We start from the raw sequence: 19,836 nt of genomic DNA, 5'->3' as shown, positions 1-19,836 counted from the left end.
ACTAGCTAATATACTACTAGAATTAGAAGAAGCGTATAATAAAAGCCTCTACTCTACGTAAGTATCTCTTACGCTAAAAAGCTTAGAATTTTGCTAAGAAGTAATATAACGCTATAGAAAAAGCTACTAAAATTATATAAAGTAATATTGTAAAAGCGTAGGCTAGGCAGGCGCTCTAAGTAAATAAAAAGCGCTAAGAACCTAATTTTATAGTAGGCGACCTTGTCTATATTAAACCTTATAGCTTTTTAACAAATTAATCTAGTATAAAGCTTAATTAATAGATATATAGCTCTTATCTAATTATTACTATAAAGAGTTACTTCTTCTAGCTCTAGCTATCTACGTATATACGTATATATAACGTCTCTTATACTAATTAGCTAAGAAAAGCCTTAGAGCTATTACTAGAGCAAGTAGAGCCTAAGTAGCTACCTATTAAAGTTAATAGTAATCTAGAATAGCTTGTATATAAAATTCTAAATAGCTATCTTTATTAAAATCGCCTTTAATACTACGCTATATAGGTTACTTATAATTCTAACCTTACCTAGTATAATACTATAGGCTTTATTAACACTCTTTATAAGGTAAGAGACTTTTATATAGTATATCTAGATAAGCTAGAACTATTATTATAATTAGATACTTAGATTAAGGCGTATAAAAAAGAGGAGACTCTAGAGAAGATAGTAGAGAATTTAAAACTCGCAAGAGTAGAAGACATAAGAGTAACGCGAAGGCGCTGCTAAGAAGAGAGCCTGCGACAAAGCCGCCCTATAGACGCGAAAATAAGCCTTCTAGCTTAAATCTCTATAAGAATAGAGTAACTAGAGAGAAGGTAGTAGCTATAAAAGCGCTTCTAGTTTAAAACTAATATAAATACACTTACTATAAGCTAAAAGAGATAGTTAAGAGTATAATATAGAAGTTTTAGAAGAAGAGAGACCTAGAAGGCGTATTTTAGAGCTTAGAGACAAGCTCTTTCTATAAGAAAGGGTAATATAATAGTCTAGTTTAGAATTTACCTTAGGTTATATAACCTTAGGTTACGTAATTCTATTATATAACCTAGTCTAGCGCCTTAGCGCTTAGCACCTCTATATATAGAGCCTTTTAGAGTAGCCTTCTACTTCTTACCTTTAGATAGCTAAATTTAACCTAACCTACTCTACTAGCACTCTATTCTTATAGCTTATAGAGATAGTACTACCTATAGCTAACTTACCTAGCTAGGTATTCTAGAACGCTTATAGTAGTAGAGACTATAAATCTAGCCCTTATATTTTATACGTAATAGCTTAACGTAGAGGTTTTTTCTAAGAGTCTAAAGATACTTTAAATATACTAGAATATAACTACCTACTCTAGTATTAATTAAGTCTCTAAGCTTAATAGTAAGACTATCTATAGATATTTAGTAGAGTAGAGTAAATATAGAACTACTAAATAGCTTTTTATATAGGTTTATTACTCTAGTAGATAGCTCTAGAAAGAAGACTTCTTCTAGAGCTAGGCTTTTTCTAAATTATTAAATTTATATTCTAACGTATTATTCTTAGGTACTTATAGCTTTATAGACTCTATAGACTTTTTTTTTAGATTAATATTCTTAATAGCTTTCTATGTAGTAGAAGCTCTTAGGTAATTATAGCTTATATAGCTAGATTACTAATATTAAAAGTAGATAACTAGCTTCTTAATTACTAGAGCTTTATTAGATATTAGTAGAATACCTAGAAGAGTAGTAGACGCGTAATATAATATTAATATAAGCGTATTATACTTTTTAACCTTTCTAAATATATAAGCTTCTTTTTAGGTAAGCTCTCTAGTAAGATTTTAAGTAAAATCTATATATTAATTATAATTATAAGTATACTAATATTAGTAGATATCTATCTACGTATATAGATTTACTAGAAGCTTCTTATAAAGCTTCTCTATCTATTAGTCTATTAGAAGCTAGCGCTTCTACACTAGATAGAAGAAATTAATCTAGAAGTACGTAAAGTTAGTAGTAGTTTAGTAATATAGATTCTAGAAATTATAATAAGTATTTAGCCTTTTATAGAAGTCTATATAGCTTCTTTCTAGCTAATTAAGTATATATTTATAGAAAATCTATATACTACTATTTCTTAGAGTATATAGAACTATAAAGAAAGTCTAGTATATATCTTTTTCTATTTATATATATATATAGACTATAATAGTCTTAGTATTCTTATCTATCTCTTCTATATACTAGTTATAATTAGCTTAAAGCTTATCTTATAATCTATCTCTCTATTACTTAAAGATAATAACCTTACTATTAAATAGTAATAGAGAGTCTAGAAACTTAATAAAAAACCTTATCTAGCTTTCTAAATATTATTTAGTTACTAGTAGTATAGTAAGTATATACGCTATTAGATAAAAACCTAGAGTAGAGTTATCTAGTAGTAGTACGCTAGACTTATAAATATATAGTATCTAATTTATAAAGTATATTATACGTTAAGTTAATAAAGTAGATAGTATTTAGCTTCTAGAGTAGAATTATAGTTACGCTTATAGCTATTAAATCTTTACTAAAATAGTAGCTTTTTTCTACTATAAATTCTAATACTCTCTATATATAGTATCTTCTTTAGTAAATATATTAGTAGTAATCTAGTAATATATATAAGTTTATTATTTAAGTATCTAGCGTATAAGTAATTAGCTAACTAATTTATTAATAATTTTACTTAGCTTTTCTAGAAAAAGCTCTTAGAGCTTTTTTCTAGAGGTAGAGAGTATATAAGAGCTATCTACTACTAATAACCTAGATATTACTAAGCTCTAGCGTAGCTATACTAGCTTCTATTTAAAGTTAATATTTTAATTCTTATTAGTTATTATATTATATTATTAAATAGGTAATTTATAATAATAATATTAGTTTAAGTAACTAGCTAGTAGATTCTCTATCTAGAATTTAAGAATTATAAAGATAAAAGAGTACTATAGAACTAGAGTTTTACTTCTAGAGTTACTTTATAAGAGTTTATCTATAGTATTTAAGTAGTTTAACTTAAGTATAGCTTTTTATTTAAGAAGTAAAAATATATACTACTAGTATAGTAGCTAATTATTAGCTCTACTAGTAGAGTAGAGAATTATTAATTTTTAAAATAGAGAGAGAGTTTCTATACGTAGAAGTTTTATAGAAGTTCTTCTATATATAGAGCTCTTATTACTTTCTTTAGCTTACTACTAGTAGTATCTTTTCTACTACCTACTAGATTTACTAGTAGTCTTATATAGTACTAGAGGTAAGTAATTAATTAGTATATTAATAGATTCTTAAAGTAAGTAACTAGGCTCTTATAGCTCTAATTCTTAGTATAGCTATTAGTAAATACTTCTTATAAGACTACTTAGTTTAGCCTAATATTATACTACTATCTCTAGCTAAAGAGATACTAACCTTTAGATAATATAAAGGCTAGCTCTATAGTCTCTACTACTATAAGTATCTCTAAATATCTAGCTAGATAAGTTAGCTATAGGTAGTACTATCTCTATAAGCTATAAGAATAAAAGATGCTAGTAGAGTAGGTTAGGTTAAATTTAGCTATCTAAAGATAAGAAGTAGAGAAAAAACTCTAAGAGACTCTATATATAGAGATGCTAAGCGCTAAAACGCTAGGCTAGGTTATATAACTTTGTTATATAACCTAAGATTATATAACTAAGGTAAATCTCTAAACTAGACTATTATAAGTTTTAGAAGAAGAGAGATCTAGAAGGCGTATTTTAGAGCTTAGAGATAAGCTCTTTCTATAAGAGAGAGTAATATAATAGTCTAGTTTAGAGATTTACCTTAGTTATATAACTTTAGGTTACGTAACTTTATTATATAATCTAGCCTAGCGTCTTAGCGCTTAGCACCTCTATATATAGAGTCTCTTAAAGTCTTTTCTCTACTTCTTACCTTTAGATAGCTAAATTTAATCTAACCTACTCTACTAGTACTCTTTATTCTTATAGCTTATAGAGATAGTACTATCTATAGCTAACTTACCTAGCTAGGTATTTAAGAATACTTATAGTAGTAGAGACTATAAAGCTAGCTCTTATATAGAGCGTAAGCTATATTTAGAATTTATCTAAAGTTAATTAGACGTTTATAGAGAGCTTTATAATAGAGATAGTAGCTTTTTAGTAGAAGCTTAGTATTTTTAGATTATTTAATAAGATAACTAGTTTAGTAGTAAAGTACGTTATTTTAGTTATTACTAATACTACGTATTTAGCTCTAGTATATTTAGAGGTAAGTTAGCTATTCTCTTGCGTAGAGATCTTCTAGAGCTTGCAATTTACTATCTGCTATACTCTCTCTTTTCTCTTCTTCTACCTCTCTAAGGCCTCCTACAGACTCTACTCTAAGGCTTCTTACGCTAAAGCCCCTCTCTAGCTAATTAGGAAATAGAGTTTATACTCCTAATAGGCCCGAAGAAGTTACCTAAATAGGGGCCCCGGCTTTCCCCCTAATATAGGAGGGAGCGTTACGGTAGTGTTATTCACATTATTGGCCTCTTACTAGCCAGTCTAAGTGTGCAAGTACAATTCTTAACCCCCTTCTCTTTCTCACCCGCATTCTTCTCCTCCCCCACTAGGCATCCTATCTCCACCAAACCTTCCTACCGTAACGTGATCAGTCTTATTCTTCCACGCATAATCCAACGTCGAACCCATCCACTCCGGCCACCGACTTCCCGCCGGCTTGCATCCCAAGCCACCCCCAGAAACCCAGTTGGCCACCACTTCGGCCACGAAATGCAGCTTAGCGGGCAGCTTATTTGCGGTCGCTAGTGCCACGACTTCTATTTCGACGGCTGTGGAGGTAGACCTGGAGGTCAGGCTCAAGGTAGGTTGGTTGCAGTATAGCAGTTGGTAAATGGTGCCGGACAGGACTTTGCGGGTCTTGATATGTTCGGCGGGGAGGTCTGCGGGGTGGGTGGCCATGTGTGTGATGGCGGCGAGCGGGAGCGTGGTGAAGGAGATGTATTTGCCATCGGCGGAAAGAACGATTTTGGTATGGTCGGGGAAATTGAACTGCGCGCAGGAAGATCGGATCAGTATGTGCTTAGAATAAGCTAGAAAGAAAGCGAGAAAGGAGAAGAGATTTATGATCACAATGAACGAGGAGAGGGAGACGAACCTGGAAACACCCATTGCTAAAGCCCCACACGCTGACATTGCCCACACGTTGATAGTACCTGACGATGATAATTGGAGATTCCTTCTGTTCCCTGGCCCTGTTGGGCGTCTGCTCGCTGAGGTGCTTGCGCATGTACCGCCCGAATTTAACCCACAAGATGCTGTTCCGCTTGCGGTCGGCCTCGGCCACGGCGGTTTTCTCCAAACCGCCGTCTTTTGCCTGTGTAAAGTATAGGAATGGAATGGTTTTGAGTGACAAATTGTCTTCAGCGGTCTTGAGGTACTCAAGGCCATGGTCGACAACAACATGCGTGAGCGGCTTGCCATCAGTGTGGTTGGCGACGACGCCAATACTGCCGTCGGCGAGGATGTACCCGATGCCATGTTTCTTGCTGTAGTCGACCCATTTGGAGACGAAGGGGAGGTGAACGGGCGAGGATTTCCAGTTATGGAGAGCGGATGTAGCATTGCTGGCGCAAGTGAGTGCGGTAATGACATTGTTCCGAAGCTCTTCTGCTCGCTCGAGGATGGTGGCTGGATTGGTATAGAGATTTATGAGCGAGTCTTCGAGGGCAGCGAGTTTCTTCGATGTTGAAGCAACAACATTACTTGAGGAAGGTGGGAGCACAGGCTTGGGTAGTTGTTTAGTAAATTCAGGCGCGGGCTCTTGAAGAGAAGCAAGAGTAGCGACTCTCGCAACTGTCCGAGCGGCTGTACGAGACGTAGGGCGTGTGGATTGTACGGCTTCTGAGAGACCAGATTCCGCGGCTCGTGCAGTGTTATGAGAGCCCCTCCGTATGGATTGTACAGGCTCAGAAGCTCCAGCTTCGACTTGCGCTATGCATCGAGAGATAGTTCGAGAAGTAGTCCGAGATGATCGCGTACGAGATGGCCGAATTGGACATTGCTCAGTGAAGTTCGGTTGTGGCTCGGCTTCTGATTTCGTCGCTCCCAGCTCTGCTGTCGGAATAGAGGTCACTTTCAGTGTCGTCTTAGAACGAAACGCAGCCGGACGACGCGCGCTCTGTGCAGTCTCTGTATACGAGAAGGCTGGTGGCCTCGCATGGGAAGGTATTGAAGCAACGGGTTCTTGGCGTTCTGCACCCCGCTGTTTGTTTGGTGGCGCTTCGACGCGGCCGGGTATACTGTACTTAGTGTTGATAGAAGACTCTACCAGATGCGACGAATTGGTAGACAACTCTCGGTCTTGGCTGTTCTCAAGCCCGCCGGTGCTGCCCTTGCTCTTCCTCGAAACGAACGGGGTATAGATGGCATCTAGAGGCATCGGAACGATAGGCATCTTGCGGGCCTCGGCCTCTCGCTCGCACTCCCGGTATATGCTCTTCGACGAGGAGTGGCCGGCGACGGAGAAGAATTGTCCGGGTGCATACTCGCCGACTCCGCTGGCTTTGCATTGCTTGTACCAGGCTTCTGTGTAGCCTCGCTTGATAGCGGCATGGTTTGGTGGCTTGATGGTCCATTTCGGCCTACAAGAGGTGGCGTTACTGCTGAGAGTTTCCGGGATGTAGCCCATCTTGAAAAAGTCATATGAAACGATTGTGTCGAGGCCTGGGCGCGAATTTTCATCTACGAGGATTTGAGATACAAGATTCCGGAGGTCGTCTGGGATATCATTCTCATGCCGTCCAAGATCAGGCCAGGTATATTCACCCTTCGCAACCTTGACAAGGACTTCCGAGGGTTTTGATGCATGAAAAGGTGCTTTCCCGACTGCGAGAGTATAGCTGAAATAAAGATTATTAAGAGTTTGATAGGTGAGCGTGCGAGGTACTTACGCAATAATACCAATAGCCCAAATGTCGACCTTCTCATTATGTCCTTTGTCGCTCTTCTCGAGAACCTCCGGCGCAATGTAATTCGGAGTCCCACACATTGTTGTCCGGCGCATTGCAGCATCATCTGGCCCCACCAGCACGGCAGCGAGTCCAAAATCTCCAACCTTAACGTTCATCTCCTGGTCTAAGAACAAGTTTCCGGTCTTCAGGTCTCGATGGACAATATTGTGCATATGAAGGTATTTAACAGCACCACAAATCTGAATTATGTATCGACGGATTTCGGGCATTGAGAGATATGAGCGCTTCTTGAGACAATGGGCGAGAGATTCGTTTGGACAGATTTCGAGAACGACGTATGTAGATGACTCGAAGGCGAAGGCGCGCAGGAACTCGACGATATGTGGATGATGAAGTTTTGAATGGATTTGCAGCTCGGTAACAAACTACGAGCAAGGGTTAGAGTGATGCAAGAGGCAAGACACAGTGAGCAACTATACCTTCTTTGCCAGCTTCGTATGTTCCATCTTGGACCTAACAATCTTCAAGGCGACCGTTTTGCTGGGCGTGCGGTCGCCGTCAGTTTGCTGTGCTTGCCAGCAGATAGCGAAGCCTCCCCGGCCAAGCTGTTTCTCCGTCTGATATTGCAACCCAGTGGCATCGTACACAACTGGAGGTGTGGGGTCGGTGTGGATCAACATGTTGAGGTTTTGGCGAGCCTATATTTGTAGGCGTCCGCGGCTTCCAGGTCCTCGAAGTCGCTAGCGCAGCCCGGAGGATTGACGGACGCAGGTGGGTGAGGGTGGGCGGCGGGAGCACGTGGCAGATTGAAGATGGCTGAAGGCTTACAAACTCGGACAAAACACACTCTTCTGAAGTGAGTGGTTACCATGGTGATGTCGCGCTAACCAAAGTTCGTTAGCGGGTAATGAGAAGTATGCCAAGTGCCAACACCTTCACTTCAGCGGCATCATGTATCGATTAGATAAGTATTCTCAATATACGCGGAAAGGCGCAATAAAACCTAACTATAGTCATGATTATTGAAATCGGTCATGAAATGGTGGAGTTGCATTATTGATGAATACATGGCATTGATGGTGTCGGTTTTGGTAAGCTCGAAATGCCTGCACTAGGTGTGGTCACGGCGGTGTAAGACAACTATGATATATCCTTCTGCATATCACTAACAGACATAATTTAGTAAGTCACACAAGACCTTCGACATGTTACATGGTCTTGCGAACGCGGGTACTCTGGCAGAGAGGTCTTGAATAGGGACTACGGGGGAGGAGATCCTCTCGCAACGCTCTTTTTATAATTACCACGATCGTTAAACAACAAAGGAGGCAATCCATTTATTGCGCCCTCCGGGTATTCGTGCATACAGTCTTGTGTTAGGTGATGTGTCTATTAATAACCTTTCCATTATTACGTCGTCCTATGGATTGTTCTGACGGAAGTCTTAGCGTTTACGCGAAGGAGCCCCTTACGAAGTTAAGGACTAACACCTCCTTTATATATCTAGCGGGAGCTCACCCTCCCACGCCTTGCCCAACTGCGTTTGGTTGTTGATATAAGCTACCGTCAGCAAGCATGTGATTCGTTGAAGCCCCATGAATGCCTAAATGGTTAAGTCTATAAGCTTTCGGAAGACGCAAGGAATTGTTAACGAGTATGGTTCCGCAAGTCTTTACTATGGAATAATGCTTTCCATTCATCAACGTGGTCCTCTAGTGTGCGGAGGAAGTTGATCCTTGATCGAGAAAGCCACGTTACGGTAGGGCTGAAGCGATGGTTGTCGAAAATTAGCTGAGCGATAGACATAATAGCAACGCGGGACAGGCATTGAAGAGTTGAGAACGTAAGGAAGATCATACATCCTACCAACCTATTACTTACCAGGCAAGATTTCGTATGGCACTTACTCATCCTGGGTTCACAAGTAACAAGTTGGCCTCGATTGGTCGGCTACGTGCACAGGACAAGCAGGGCGAATAAACATCAAATAACCCTCGATCAGCTTCGGAAGGATGCTTCTCATAGGAGAGAGATAAAACACTTGGGTTAGATCTAGAACCGTCGGTATCGCAAAGAGCATCCCCTTTGAGATCCTCGTGTGAGCTATTGAACACATCGCGCTCTTTCTCGCCAACCCAGTTGTTCTCAAGACTCTTCCGACAATGGGACTACGCATAATGGGGCTGCAAGGACATGAGTATCATGCATTCTGCGTATGTCCCGATGGCAGCATCCTCGCGAACGACCAGCTTCGTTCCACATGCTCTGGCTCCAGCAGCCAGACCGTCTGCGTAACTGGAGCCGTGTACGAATCAATTGGGGATAGCGACCCCGCCGACCTGGGGAAATAGCCGCCACGCTGAGCAGATTCTCCGTATCTGACGCGTGGACGTCATAACATAGTAATTAAATGTTTGGTGTGGGCGAACTTCTTTGCATATCCGGATAGCGGCCGCAGCGAGATGGAACGATTCAAACACGAGAGAAGAAAGCGACAAGGGGTCGGTTGTTCCACTTTGGGAAGCGATCTGTGGCAAGCCTTACCCCACGGATGCTCCCGGTCGATCTCACTAACCTCTTTTGATCACATTTCTATCTCCTCCCCGTTCTCAGAAGAGAAACGCTGGACGGAGGAGGGGGCGCGGAGGAACATGGCTATTGTGCAGAGATGGCTGTTGCCCAGAGGCAAACCCGGTAAACTTCAGCTGGTTTCCTTTACCTTCAGCGTGAGGTTCGCGGCCTGCCGGTTGGAAATTTGTCTCGGCCTCTCGCTCGCCATCCCTCCTTGAGGTGACACAATCAAAGGCGGTTCAAGGATACTGCTTTTGGAAGTCGTTGTCCAGCCGGGCGGATTTGGTGGGGTAAGCAGCGCTTGTGTGACCGTTTTGAGTAGCGTCCGATATCGTTGAACGCGTTCCAGCTGCCAACATGCTGTACGACTGCGATGGCTTAACGAATAACTCCATGGTTAGGCGAGCGGAAGAGATATCCCCGTTATTGTAGGTGACGCCGCAGAACATGCCGCGCCCAGTGCAAGCCCGTTTGTGGCAAATATCTGCTCTTGAGAAATCTGTGCCTGGCCCAAACTCGGTTCGACGCGGCCGTGGTCTGACGGACATAATGCTCGTTACAAAACGCGGGATGCACTTACGTCGCGAAAAGGCAGGCGTGTTGCAGCGTCTGGCCGGCGTTGGTGATGGCAGATTACCTTGTGGCGTGGTGCACAGTGCCGGCCTCAATGTTGAGTCCATCGTGATTCGGCGTCCACGCTGAGACACGTCGTGGACTGACTCGATGAGAAGGTTCCTGCAGGTCATGAGTTTCATCTGCCCTGCCCCCGCCATCCATCGGCGCCGCCTCGATATGGCAGATAAAGGATTGCAGACGGTCGACGCCATTCCGCTTCCATGGCCGCCTGCGTCGAGGACGTGCTTCGATGTCTATCGTCGAAGCATAGGACGGGGATTATAGACCAGGAAGGTGACCGGCATGTGACGATTTTCAAGATGATTGCCCGCTACGTAGCCTTCCGTGACCGCTTTCTCGCCGTAGGCCAGCGCAGAGCGATACTGAAGCACGCAGCGGGCGGCCACGAAGCGGGTCTCGCTGTCGCCTCTGGGCGCAAGCAGGACGAGACCGATTTCATGCGCATTGTCTGGACTGCGCACGTCGGCTTGCCGCGAGAGATTGCCGCGCGCCGGGTGGACTGTCGGCTGGTGTTTGCGCGGTGAGGTTGTGGTGTATTGTACTCGGGCCGCCAATAACGAGCGGCGGGCGCGTCGTGGGGGATTATCAACTGGGGGAGATAAGAGAAATCAGGACAAATGCCAAATGCAACGCGCAGACCCGCTCGTCTGGACGCCGATAGCCATGACCAATATGGTGCTCGCCCTGCAGCGCCTGCCTGTGAGCGCTGTGGTGCTGGGACGCCGGTTGCAGCCCGGAGCAAGGAGGAGAGGGCGCCGTCTGGGGAACGCAGACGAGCTGAGGGCGATGGCGAGACGTCGGGGATTAGCACGGCGCAGCGGATAGCTTCGGCCGCGGCTGTGGGATGTCGTCCTGTTGTCGCTGAAGTAAGTCTCGTCGTGGGTCAGAGTGGAGGTGCGGTGCGGTGCCATCTCCGGGCGCGCGGGCGCTTTTCCGCAGTACGATGGAGCGGGCAGCCCGAGAAGGCCCATCATCGACAGCAGGAGCAGGAGAGAGGAATGCTGTATACTGGATTCCAATGCGCGCATGCGGCTGCCTGCACGCTGCCCTCCATCGTCGCTCCCAGGGCAGGCACGCCCGGCGTCGTCCCTTCCCTGCGTCGCATGGTTGGTGTTGACGGCGCGCCACAGCCAATTGCGCGCTCCCCACGCCGCCGCTCTTATCAAGCGGCTGTCTGGCTTGGCCGGAATCCCGACAAGCACGCCCATCCTCCACCCAAACCCCATCAGACCGCGATTATGGCAGGCCGACTAACCTCCCACGTACCCCGGCGCACCCGTCCCAGGGCTGGCCCGCTCCTAAAAAGTAACCAGTCCTGTCCGCCGCCCCGTTGCCTCCACAGCACCCGCCCAGCTTGACCTCCTCCAAGCCCGCTCTCTCCCACGGTTGCACCCCGTCCACGTACTCCTTTTGGCTGTGCGACCACCGAAGCTGCCCGCTGCTACTTCCGCCGGGTGCTCCCGCGTGCCCCGACAGCGCGGTTGTGAAGCCCAGTCTTATCTTGTGCGCCAGCCTCACCCATCTGCTTCTCCTATATATTCCCAGAGCCCACCCCCCGCTGACGCGCTTCGCCCATAGCCTCTTGGCCCCGTGTCTGCACTTCCCTCCACCGCTCGCTCCCACTGATCATTCTCCCCAATTCCTCCCCTCCGGCCTTCCATGAGCCACATCTTCGACGTGCAGGATCCTCGCCGCGGCAGCCCCAGGTCGTGCCCTGATGTTCGGTAGCAATACGCAAAGCCTTGTCCACCTGCCTGGAAAGCCCGCGCCGAGCAGCGACGCACAGCTCCCTCGCGGAGAATGCGGCTTCCTGCTGCCTGAGTCCGAGACGGGCGGCGGCCGCCAGCGCTGCTCGTGCCGCAGCTTCTATCCGGACTCGGTCGTGCGCTCTCGGTGCGGGTGCGGCCACCAGGCTTGGCATCACGAAACACAGTCGCTGTCAACCGTGTCCACGGAGCAGTATGTGCAGGTCATCGAGGAGGTGAGGCGGCTGAAGCAGGAGCTGAAGCGCTATGAGACCATGGAGCAGGAGCTGAAGCAGGAGCTGTTCAAGGAGAGGGTGGCAAGAGAAGAACATTTCCGGATCTACAAGGCGATAGAGGCTCGCATGTACGAGAACATGCAGAACTTGAAGGTGCACATGGACGACAAGGTGGAGGCGGTGGTCGATAAGACGCAGGAATTCGGAGACCAGATCAAGGCCATGCAGGAGAGGCTGGTCATGGTCGACGAGGTCACCATGGAGCTCGAGAACAGGGTTGACCGCGTAGAGGTTAATACCGGACTCTCCAGAGAAGCGACGCCCGGAGCATCGACACCGAAAGCGAACCTATCGACGCCCAAAGCACCTCCCGTTCCACAACTACCACTGCTCCTGCAGCCACAGCATATGCTCGGGCAGCTACCCATCCGCACCGACAAGAAGTATCCGTTATCTTGGAGCGTGCGCGTAATCTTCGTCCCGCGAAAGCTGCAGAAGTACGCATACGACCCAGACAGCAACGGTTACAAACGCTGCGCGACCCGCAAGCTGCAGCAGAACCTCGAGTTCCCTAGCCAAGACAGCTCGTGCTTCGCAAACCGCATTGAGCAAGCGTTCAAGGGCATTATTCGTAGCCGACCATGGATGCCTATGAGTGCGCATCGCCCTGCTGATGAACCGTTTGGCCGGATGGCTCTGTCGATTCTGCCAGGAGACCTCATCCACCGCGACGTGTGGGACTACCCCTTTCTCGAGGATCACTGCATCGCGCACGACAAGATGCAGGGCGACGTCCTATACGTCACACTGCAGTACGAAGACGTGACATGGAACGAGATTCGCTTCCTCCCCGCGGTAATGGGTGCCGACGAATCATGCTGGAGCCATGACGAAGAACTGGACGGCTTCGCCAAGTATAAGAGCCTGGACTCAGAGATTATGTACGATTATCAGGACCCTCCACCTACCTATTCATCTCGAACTCACTCGCTGGCGGATAGGGCGCCCTCGAAGCTGGACGTTCTTGCCGACTCCGCATCGATGCTCAGCCCTATCGAGCGAGTGCAGACACAGTCAAGTCGCTTTTCGTCCGAGCGCAGCAGTCTCCGCAGCTTTGAGACGGAAGAAACCGACGACGAGCATCGCGATAAGAAGCCCAAGCTCCGGTCGAAGCAGTCGATGCCCAACGTCAACGGTTCGGGCCACGTGCAGCAACCGATCTACGTCTCTGGGCGATCAAAGCGGAAGATGCCCGTCCGCGAGAAGGGCCCTAAGGAGCCTCTTCACTTCAACGTGTCGAACGTAGCGAAGTGGCGGCCAGCGCTTCTGCATCCTCATTCGTCCAAGGGCAAGGAGGCGGCTCAGGCCCAAGATTCTCACTAAGCACTTGCGCGACGTGTATCATTATGGCTTCAGCGTTGTCTTTATTTTTCTTTATTTTCCTTTCTGTCGATATTCAGGCATCCAGGTTTATCTAGAGGCGTTCCAGCGAAAAGCCTCGGTAGGGAAGGGATACCCACATGGCGTTTATTGTACGATCACGTTTGGTCTATCACTGGAGCTGGGTACGATCTTTCTTGATTTTGTCCTTGATGCCATGTCGTTGCATACTGCTACGACTGATCGGCATCATTCCCGCTTGCAAAAGCAACAGTTCCCTATGTCTGGTTATAGAGGTCCTATTCTGACAGAACGCGTGGTTCAGTCGGATGGCAGCAGCGCCGCTGGCATGCGAGCGCTGCATGTGTACGATAATCCATAGCTACAGCCACATATCGACAATCGGCACCCCCAACATTCACCATATCCATATCAAATGCCTCAGATATACCCCGTGGGTTGCTCATGGCCATCCGCATTCTCCACATCATTACCCACAAATGTCATGCCATGCGCGCGATAACGCACCCCAACATCGGCATTGAAGCCTGATGTCGTGCTAACGCTGCGTACGGGGAACGTGCCTTCGCGCCGATTAGAATACCTGGTAAGGCTATGGGCAAAACCGTATAGGGCAGGTGCGCGGTCGCGTGTGCCCGAGCTATCAGCGAGCATTGCCCTGTTTTAATCAATCTGTGGAGAGAAGAAGTGCATCAAATGGCGCTGCTCCAATCGGCGGCTGCGGGAGTGATAAGGCTGGGCAGCGAGATACGATGTCGGCGCTCCGATGACAAGCTCGACAAGAGACAGATAACGTCAAGTGTGCCGAGAGGATAGAGGGTGTGGTGGTCCCCCCCAACTCAAGGATTCTCCTGAACCCTGCCAAGGCGGTGCAGGAGGCGCCGCCGAGGTACATACGACGGGCAATGCAGGGCATTTCACAGGCATCGCACTTGGCTTGGGGGTCTACCCGTCGACAGGTATGTACCGAAACGAAGCCGTTGACGTTTGGGGCGGCGTGGATCAGGGTATCTGTCAGCAGCGTGGTTCGAGAACCTAAGCTTGGAATGGTGTGCGCAAGGACGAAAGGGATATTTGCTTTTTGGCGTTTGATGCGTTTGTGGTGTGGGCTTCTCGGCAGGGGATGCGGGAAGCGCGAGCTGTGTACTCAATCGGGATGGGAAGGCTGATTGGGGATGAGATAGGGCAGAGGGAAGGGGACGAAGAAGAAATGAGATGGAGCTTTGAGTTTGGGATCGCGAGGGGGCTGATGTGTTGGATCGCACGCATCTCGAGGGTTGAGCATGTGTGCTTTTGCCGCCCAGCTCCTTGGACGAATTGAAGCTGCTGTACTATGGTAGTGCGAACATCTTTTCCAACCCGAGTGGCACAAGGAGACCCTTGGGTAAATAGTTTACCGTTTGACGTAGACCAATTCTTAGAAGGTGTGACTTAAGGCTGTCGTGGAAGGACGAGAGGTTACATTCTAGAAGACGCCTCGGACACGGGCGGAGTAAGCAGCCACTTCAGCTCTTCTCTTCAGCTGCCAGGTTTGCCTGGAAAGGCTTCCCGCAAGGGAGACTTTCTCCTTCCGGCAGCGGGGTACGACGGTTCTCCTGAGGTTCGCATGCGGGTGGTGGCGCGTGAACTCGCCGTGAGGCCCCGTGTTGGCGCGGGAGCTCCAGGAGAGGTTGGAGGAACGGCGTGCGACTAGAAGGCCGTTTTGGCAACAACACACTAAAAGGAACCGAGGTCTTCGCGTGGGCCTCTGAAGCCTGCCAGTCGATTCCCTATGTCTTTCGTCGTCGCTGCGTGTCATTCTTATAATTTTCCATGCCACAGAGGACCCATCGCGTGCTGCACCTCCAGCGAGAATGCGAATGCGGGGAAGATGTGGAGCTCCACGACGGTACCATCGACCTGGTCTACCATTCGGGAAGGAGCCATCGTAAACTGAGACATGCGCGAACTCGCACAGGAAAAGAGGTGGTTGAAAGGCAGAAAGGATATGGATTCTGCGACGCCGACTTCGGTCTACTCAATTGAGTCTCCCGGATGACGGCTTCGGAGGTCACCTCCGCTCTGCCATCCTTATCAACCCCAACCCTCAGGGTCCCCGTCGATCAACACCCTCGCGTGCTCACCGCCCGTCTTGCTGACCACTCACAACTCCCTCCAACTGGCAATATGATCACGCGCATTGGACGAGATACCAGCTATGCCTATCATTGCGCCGAAGCGCAAGGTTACACGACGTTTGCGCGCGGACACCCCTACCACAACCGTGTCTATCCACCGTGCAGGCTTCCAACGCTCGCCGCATGCAACTCTAGATCTCTTGCTGCTCGCTTATTCGCACGTTGTCGGCGGGCGTAGAGGCTAGAAAAGTCTGGAGAAAACCTTCCGTTGCAACGTCACCGCCGTAGAACCGCGCGGAGATACAAACGCTGTGAGCGACGTGGTTTCCTCTTATATCTCGCGCGGCTTCCTTCAACAACCCTGGGACCTTCACCACCAGCTTTTGCGATAGCGATCGACACACTTCAGGCTACGCGTCCCAGTCGCCAATTCCTCAAGCAGCAGACATCATGGCGACGAACAAGGACCCCGAACTCGCAAAAGACACGCTCGAAATCACGGCGTCCAATTCCTCCATCAAAGATGCCCCGGCCCCGGTCCCCATCGCAGGCGAAACGGTGCACCTCCCCAGCTTCGAGCACGAGAAAGCCCTCGCCTTCAAAATGGACATCCGCATCCTCCCCGTTCTCGCCGTCATGTACCTCTTCAATGCTTTGGATAAGGGAAATCTCGGCAATGCGAAAACCGACGGCATGGACAAGGATTTGCACTTCGTCGGCAACCAGTACAACACTATGCTGAGTATCTTCTACGTGCCGTATGTGGTTTTCGCGCCGCCGATTGGCATGCTGGGCAAGAAGTACGGACCCCACAGGGTGCTGCCGATTATGATGTTTAGCTTTGGGAGCATGACGCTACTGAGTGCGGCGACGAAGAATTGGGGCGGGATGATGGCGTTGAGGTGGTTTTTGGGTGAGTGTGTTTCGTTGTTTCGTAATAAGAGATGGATTTGGTTGCAGTCAAGCTTGAGGCGTTTCGCCAACGGAGCTTGGGAAGCTTGCCTCACGTGCTCCGCGTCTCGGTCATAGATGCCAACCTTGGATCAAAGCTAACACTATCAAGGGATGTCCGAATCCGCCTTTTTCCCCCTCGTCATCTACTACCTCACCACCTTCTACCGCCGCGGTGAGCTCGCCAGGCGCCTCGCCCTCTTCTATGCCGCCTCCAACATCGCGAACGCCTTCAGCGGCCTCCTCGCTTTCGGCGTTTTCCACATCGAGTCCGGCCTCGACTCCTGGCGCTACCTCTTCATCATTGAAGGCAGTTGCACAATCCTCTTCTCCTTCTTCGCCTACTGGTACCTTCCGAAATCTGCATACGAGGCCAAGTTCCTGAACGAGGAAGAGAAGAGACTCGCGTATACTAGGATCCAGATTGATAGCTCCAGTGTGGTCAATGAGGAGTTTAATCTGAAAGATGCGCTCAAGATCTTCAAGATGCCGGCTGCATACGGATTCCTAGCTATCGAAGTCTGCTTGGGAGTCCCGCTTCAATCCGTCGCGCTCTTCCTCCCACAAATCGTTGGAGCCCTCGGCTATGACAAGATCAAGACAAACCTCTACACCGTCGCGCCCAACATCGTAGGCGCCTGCTTCCTCCTCATTCTCGCTTTCACGTCGGACTTCACGAGATTGCGATTCCCCTTCATCGCGCTCGGCTTCGCCCTCACATTCATCGGGTTTATTATCTACGCCACCATCGACGTTACCAGTGAGCTACGTGTTGCCTACTTCGCATGCTTTATGATGACGTGGGGCACGTCTGCGCCGTCCGTTTTACTATCCACATGGTACAACAACAACGTTGCGCACGAGGGAAGGCGTGTCACGCTGACGTCTATTGGTGTGCCGCTGGCGAATTTGATGGGAGTTGTGAGCTCCAACATCTTCCGCGAACAGGATAAGCCGAAGTACCTTCCTGCACTCGCAACTACCGCTGCGTTCGGCGCGACGGGATGTCTTTGTGCGTTACTTCTGGGCTCGTACATGGTTGTCGATAATGCGAGGCGGAATAAAAAGCAGGGTGTTAACCTGACCGCTAGGGATGTGAGTACGGCGAAGTTGAGGGATGGACCGAAGGATCTGGATTTTAGGTGGTTTTTGTGAGGAACAGGGAACCTATTTACGAGTGATAAAAGCAGGGCCTTCTTTTTTTGCAGCGAGGCATACGGACTGATGGGGGATACGATGGAATATCATATCCTCAATTCAATTCAATTCCACCGTCTTTACCTATAGCCGTCCTCTCAACTCACCGTGCCGCGGCCCTCTCAAATCCCCACCACGCCCTCGAAGTCCCGTATCCCCCTGCGCAGGCCCTGCTCCCACTCCCACACGAAGCCTCCCCTCATACCTGACTCCCTAACCCTCTTCAACACCCACATCTCCATATTTCCAATCTTGTTGCCTTGTCCGACAGCTTGGGTCCCCCGTCCTTCAAAGAAAACGTACGCGTCCTGATACCCGACCTTCCACCCGTTCTCGTACCGCCAGTGCTCGGCCGGCATGTTTGGCGCCGTATGGTCCCAGTAGCTCACGTGCTGATCTACGGCAGCGTACATGCGCTCGTCGCGGCGGTGGCGAGCTCTTTCTAGTAGGTTGTAGATATCGCGCTCTGGAATCGTGGCATTGACCGACGGCATGATAGCACCTGAAGAGGCTTGGGCTTTGAAGCCCCATTCGCCCCCGGGCATCCAGTCCATTTTCCACGTCCAGAAGAAGGCTCCCCCGGCGCGCAGTTGGTAGCGGCGAGACTGGGCGTTGCCGAATTGCCGGACGAGGTCAGCGCGAGGCGTATCGCCAGCTTTAGACCAGGAGTCTTCGGTGAGGACGCATGAGTATTCGCCTACGAGGGCTTGGACGGCGCCACGGTCGAGGACGGAGCCCTCTTTTCCGTCGAGCTCGGTGAGCTTTTTGCTTGCTTCTTGAATGATTTGCTGGGGCGTCTTTCGCTTGTCCGCGTCGGTGAAGGCCCAGTAGTAGTGTGTGTCGATGAGGACGGGGCAGGTGGGCCTGGATGGGTAGGCGATGTTCTTCTTCATGCAGTAGTCAACGGCTTTGGGGAGGTTCCAGGCGTCGGAGACGATCACGGGGATGCTGGGATCGATGGCGGAAATAGCGGCTATACAGTCATCGTACCATTCGTACATGCGCTCGCTTTCCCATTCTGCTTCATTGACAGTTTGAATGCCGACGATGTCGAGACCGGAAGAGGCTTCTACAGCGATGAACTCGCAGCAGCGGATCCCGAGGTCGCGATTGCCCTGCGAGTTCCAGAACCCCGCAGTCCCACTGTTAGTACCGGAGTGCTCTTGCGCGTTTGCGCCGCCTGGTAGGGCGTGCAGGTCGAGGAGAACGCCGATGGAGTGGGCGCGCAGGCGCGAGATCAGAGTTCGGATGCTGGCCCAGGCGGCGGCGTAAACTTGGGCGAAGGGCTCGAAGGGGGTAGATCGGGTGAATTCGGTGCCAGGCAGATCAAAGTAACCGATGGGAAGGCGGATTGTGGTGCCTGAGTAGTGTGAGATGGGGGAACTGTGAACGGCTTTGGATGTGATTTTGGGTGGAGACTTACACTTTGCCTCGTTGGTCAACCACTGGATATCCTCATCCGTGACTGCATTCGACCACGCCTCTTCAAACTTCGCCTTCGTAGCTTCTACTCCAATCCGTTCTACCCACGCAGTGACCGCAGCTAGTTCGCTCGAGCCGGATGCGCCATCGGGAAACCGAGAAGGGAACAGCCATCGTTCGAGGACGTAGACAGAGCCGAGGTTCGTCCCGTGGTGATAGCGATAGCGGAGAATATCGAGAGCACTGGGCTCACGGATGGTAGAGGGCTGGTCTTGGTCCATACCGCGGTAATGAGTTTGTTGCTGGCCTGGGGAGTAGCTGGGTTTCCCGGACGGACGAGGAGGCAGCTGAGGTTGTGGCTGTTGATGGGATTGCGAGTCGCTGTCGGTGAGTTTATCGAATTCGGCTTTGGCTTTCTTGAGGAGACCCTTCATGGTGGTGGAGTTAGTATGGCAAAGCGATTGGAACGAAGGACACCTGGATACTAGGTACTAGCAATAGGGTAGTTCATCGAAAAGTAATAGATGAAATAGGTCGACCGAGTAGACTA

At 48.8% G+C, this 19,836-nt stretch overlaps 6 protein-coding genes across 6 annotated transcripts; 3 read left to right on the top strand and 3 right to left on the bottom strand.

Moving 5' to 3' along the window:
* Positions 1-4,366: 4,366 nt before the first annotated feature.
* Positions 4,367-7,801, bottom strand: BU26DRAFT_604979 (kinase-like protein). The gene is made up of 4 exons (XM_033835558.1): positions 7,490-7,801; positions 6,990-7,435; positions 5,195-6,938; positions 4,367-5,088 (listed from the first exon to the last, which is right to left on the bottom strand). Exons 1-4 carry the CDS (start codon positions 7,688-7,690, stop codon positions 4,621-4,623), a joined length of 2,859 nt encoding a protein of 952 aa, XP_033684063.1. The 5' UTR covers positions 7,691-7,801; the 3' UTR covers positions 4,367-4,620.
* Positions 7,802-9,038: 1,237 nt separating this feature from the next.
* BU26DRAFT_311325 (uncharacterized protein) lies at positions 9,039-10,621 on the bottom strand. The gene is made up of 2 exons (XM_033821920.1): positions 10,162-10,621; positions 9,039-9,388 (listed from the first exon to the last, which is right to left on the bottom strand). Exons 1-2 carry the CDS (start codon positions 10,406-10,408, stop codon positions 9,156-9,158), a joined length of 480 nt encoding a protein of 159 aa, XP_033684062.1. The 5' UTR covers positions 10,409-10,621; the 3' UTR covers positions 9,039-9,155.
* On the top strand, positions 10,622-11,755 carry BU26DRAFT_311276 (uncharacterized protein). The gene has a single exon (XM_033821919.1). The coding sequence runs from the start codon at positions 10,835-10,837 to the stop codon at positions 11,573-11,575; it is 741 nt and encodes a 246-aa protein (XP_033684061.1). The 5' UTR covers positions 10,622-10,834; the 3' UTR covers positions 11,576-11,755.
* A 179-nt stretch (positions 11,756-11,934) lies between these two features.
* On the top strand, positions 11,935-13,581 carry BU26DRAFT_426542 (uncharacterized protein; the record flags this gene model as incomplete). The annotated part of the gene is made up of 2 exons (XM_033823680.1): positions 11,935-13,139; positions 13,200-13,581. The coding sequence occupies 2 exons, from the start codon at positions 11,935-11,937 to the stop codon at positions 13,579-13,581; spliced, it is 1,587 nt and encodes a 528-aa protein (XP_033684060.1).
* A 2,117-nt stretch (positions 13,582-15,698) lies between these two features.
* On the top strand, positions 15,699-18,123 carry BU26DRAFT_604976 (MFS general substrate transporter). Its single transcript, XM_033835557.1, has 2 exons — positions 15,699-16,629; positions 16,780-18,123. Exons 1-2 carry the CDS (start codon positions 16,167-16,169, stop codon positions 17,820-17,822), a joined length of 1,506 nt encoding a protein of 501 aa, XP_033684059.1. The 5' UTR covers positions 15,699-16,166; the 3' UTR covers positions 17,823-18,123.
* Positions 17,987-19,720, bottom strand: BU26DRAFT_604975 (glycoside hydrolase family 5 protein; the record flags this gene model as incomplete). The annotated part of the gene is made up of 2 exons (XM_033835556.1): positions 17,987-19,224; positions 19,288-19,720. 2 exons carry the CDS (start codon positions 19,718-19,720, stop codon positions 17,987-17,989), a joined length of 1,671 nt encoding a protein of 556 aa, XP_033684058.1.
* Positions 19,721-19,836: the final 116 nt, after the last annotated feature.

Source organism: Trematosphaeria pertusa, assembly GCF_010094035.1.
Source record: "Trematosphaeria pertusa strain CBS 122368 unplaced genomic scaffold BU26scaffold_7, whole genome shotgun sequence".
NCBI lineage: Eukaryota > Fungi > Ascomycota > Dothideomycetes > Pleosporales > Trematosphaeriaceae > Trematosphaeria > Trematosphaeria pertusa.
The sequence above is the reverse complement of the archived record's forward strand: the minus strand, read 5'-3'. Positions and strand labels throughout refer to the sequence as shown.

Coding starts and splice junctions, on each gene's coding strand:
- BU26DRAFT_311325 (XM_033821920.1), bottom strand. CDS start 10,408: ATGGCGTCGACCGTCTGCAATCCTTTATCTGCCATATCGAGGCGGCGC. Junction 9,389..10,161: donor CACGCCTGCCTTTTCGCGAC/GTAAGTGCATCC, acceptor TCCACGCGTCAG/ATACGGAGAATCTGCTCAGC.
- BU26DRAFT_604976 (XM_033835557.1), top strand. CDS start 16,167: ATGGCGACGAACAAGGACCCCGAACTCGCAAAAGACACGCTCGAAATC. Junction 16,630..16,779: donor GGCGTTGAGGTGGTTTTTGG/GTGAGTGTGTTT, acceptor AACACTATCAAG/GGATGTCCGAATCCGCCTTT.
- BU26DRAFT_311276 (XM_033821919.1), top strand. CDS start 10,835: ATGCCAAATGCAACGCGCAGACCCGCTCGTCTGGACGCCGATAGCCAT.
- BU26DRAFT_604979 (XM_033835558.1), bottom strand. CDS start 7,690: ATGTTGATCCACACCGACCCCACACCTCCAGTTGTGTACGATGCCACT. Junction 7,436..7,489: donor ATACGAAGCTGGCAAAGAAG/GTATAGTTGCTC, acceptor CCTTGCTCGTAG/TTTGTTACCGAGCTGCAAAT. Junction 6,939..6,989: donor TGGGCTATTGGTATTATTGC/GTAAGTACCTCG, acceptor TCTTTATTTCAG/CTATACTCTCGCAGTCGGGA.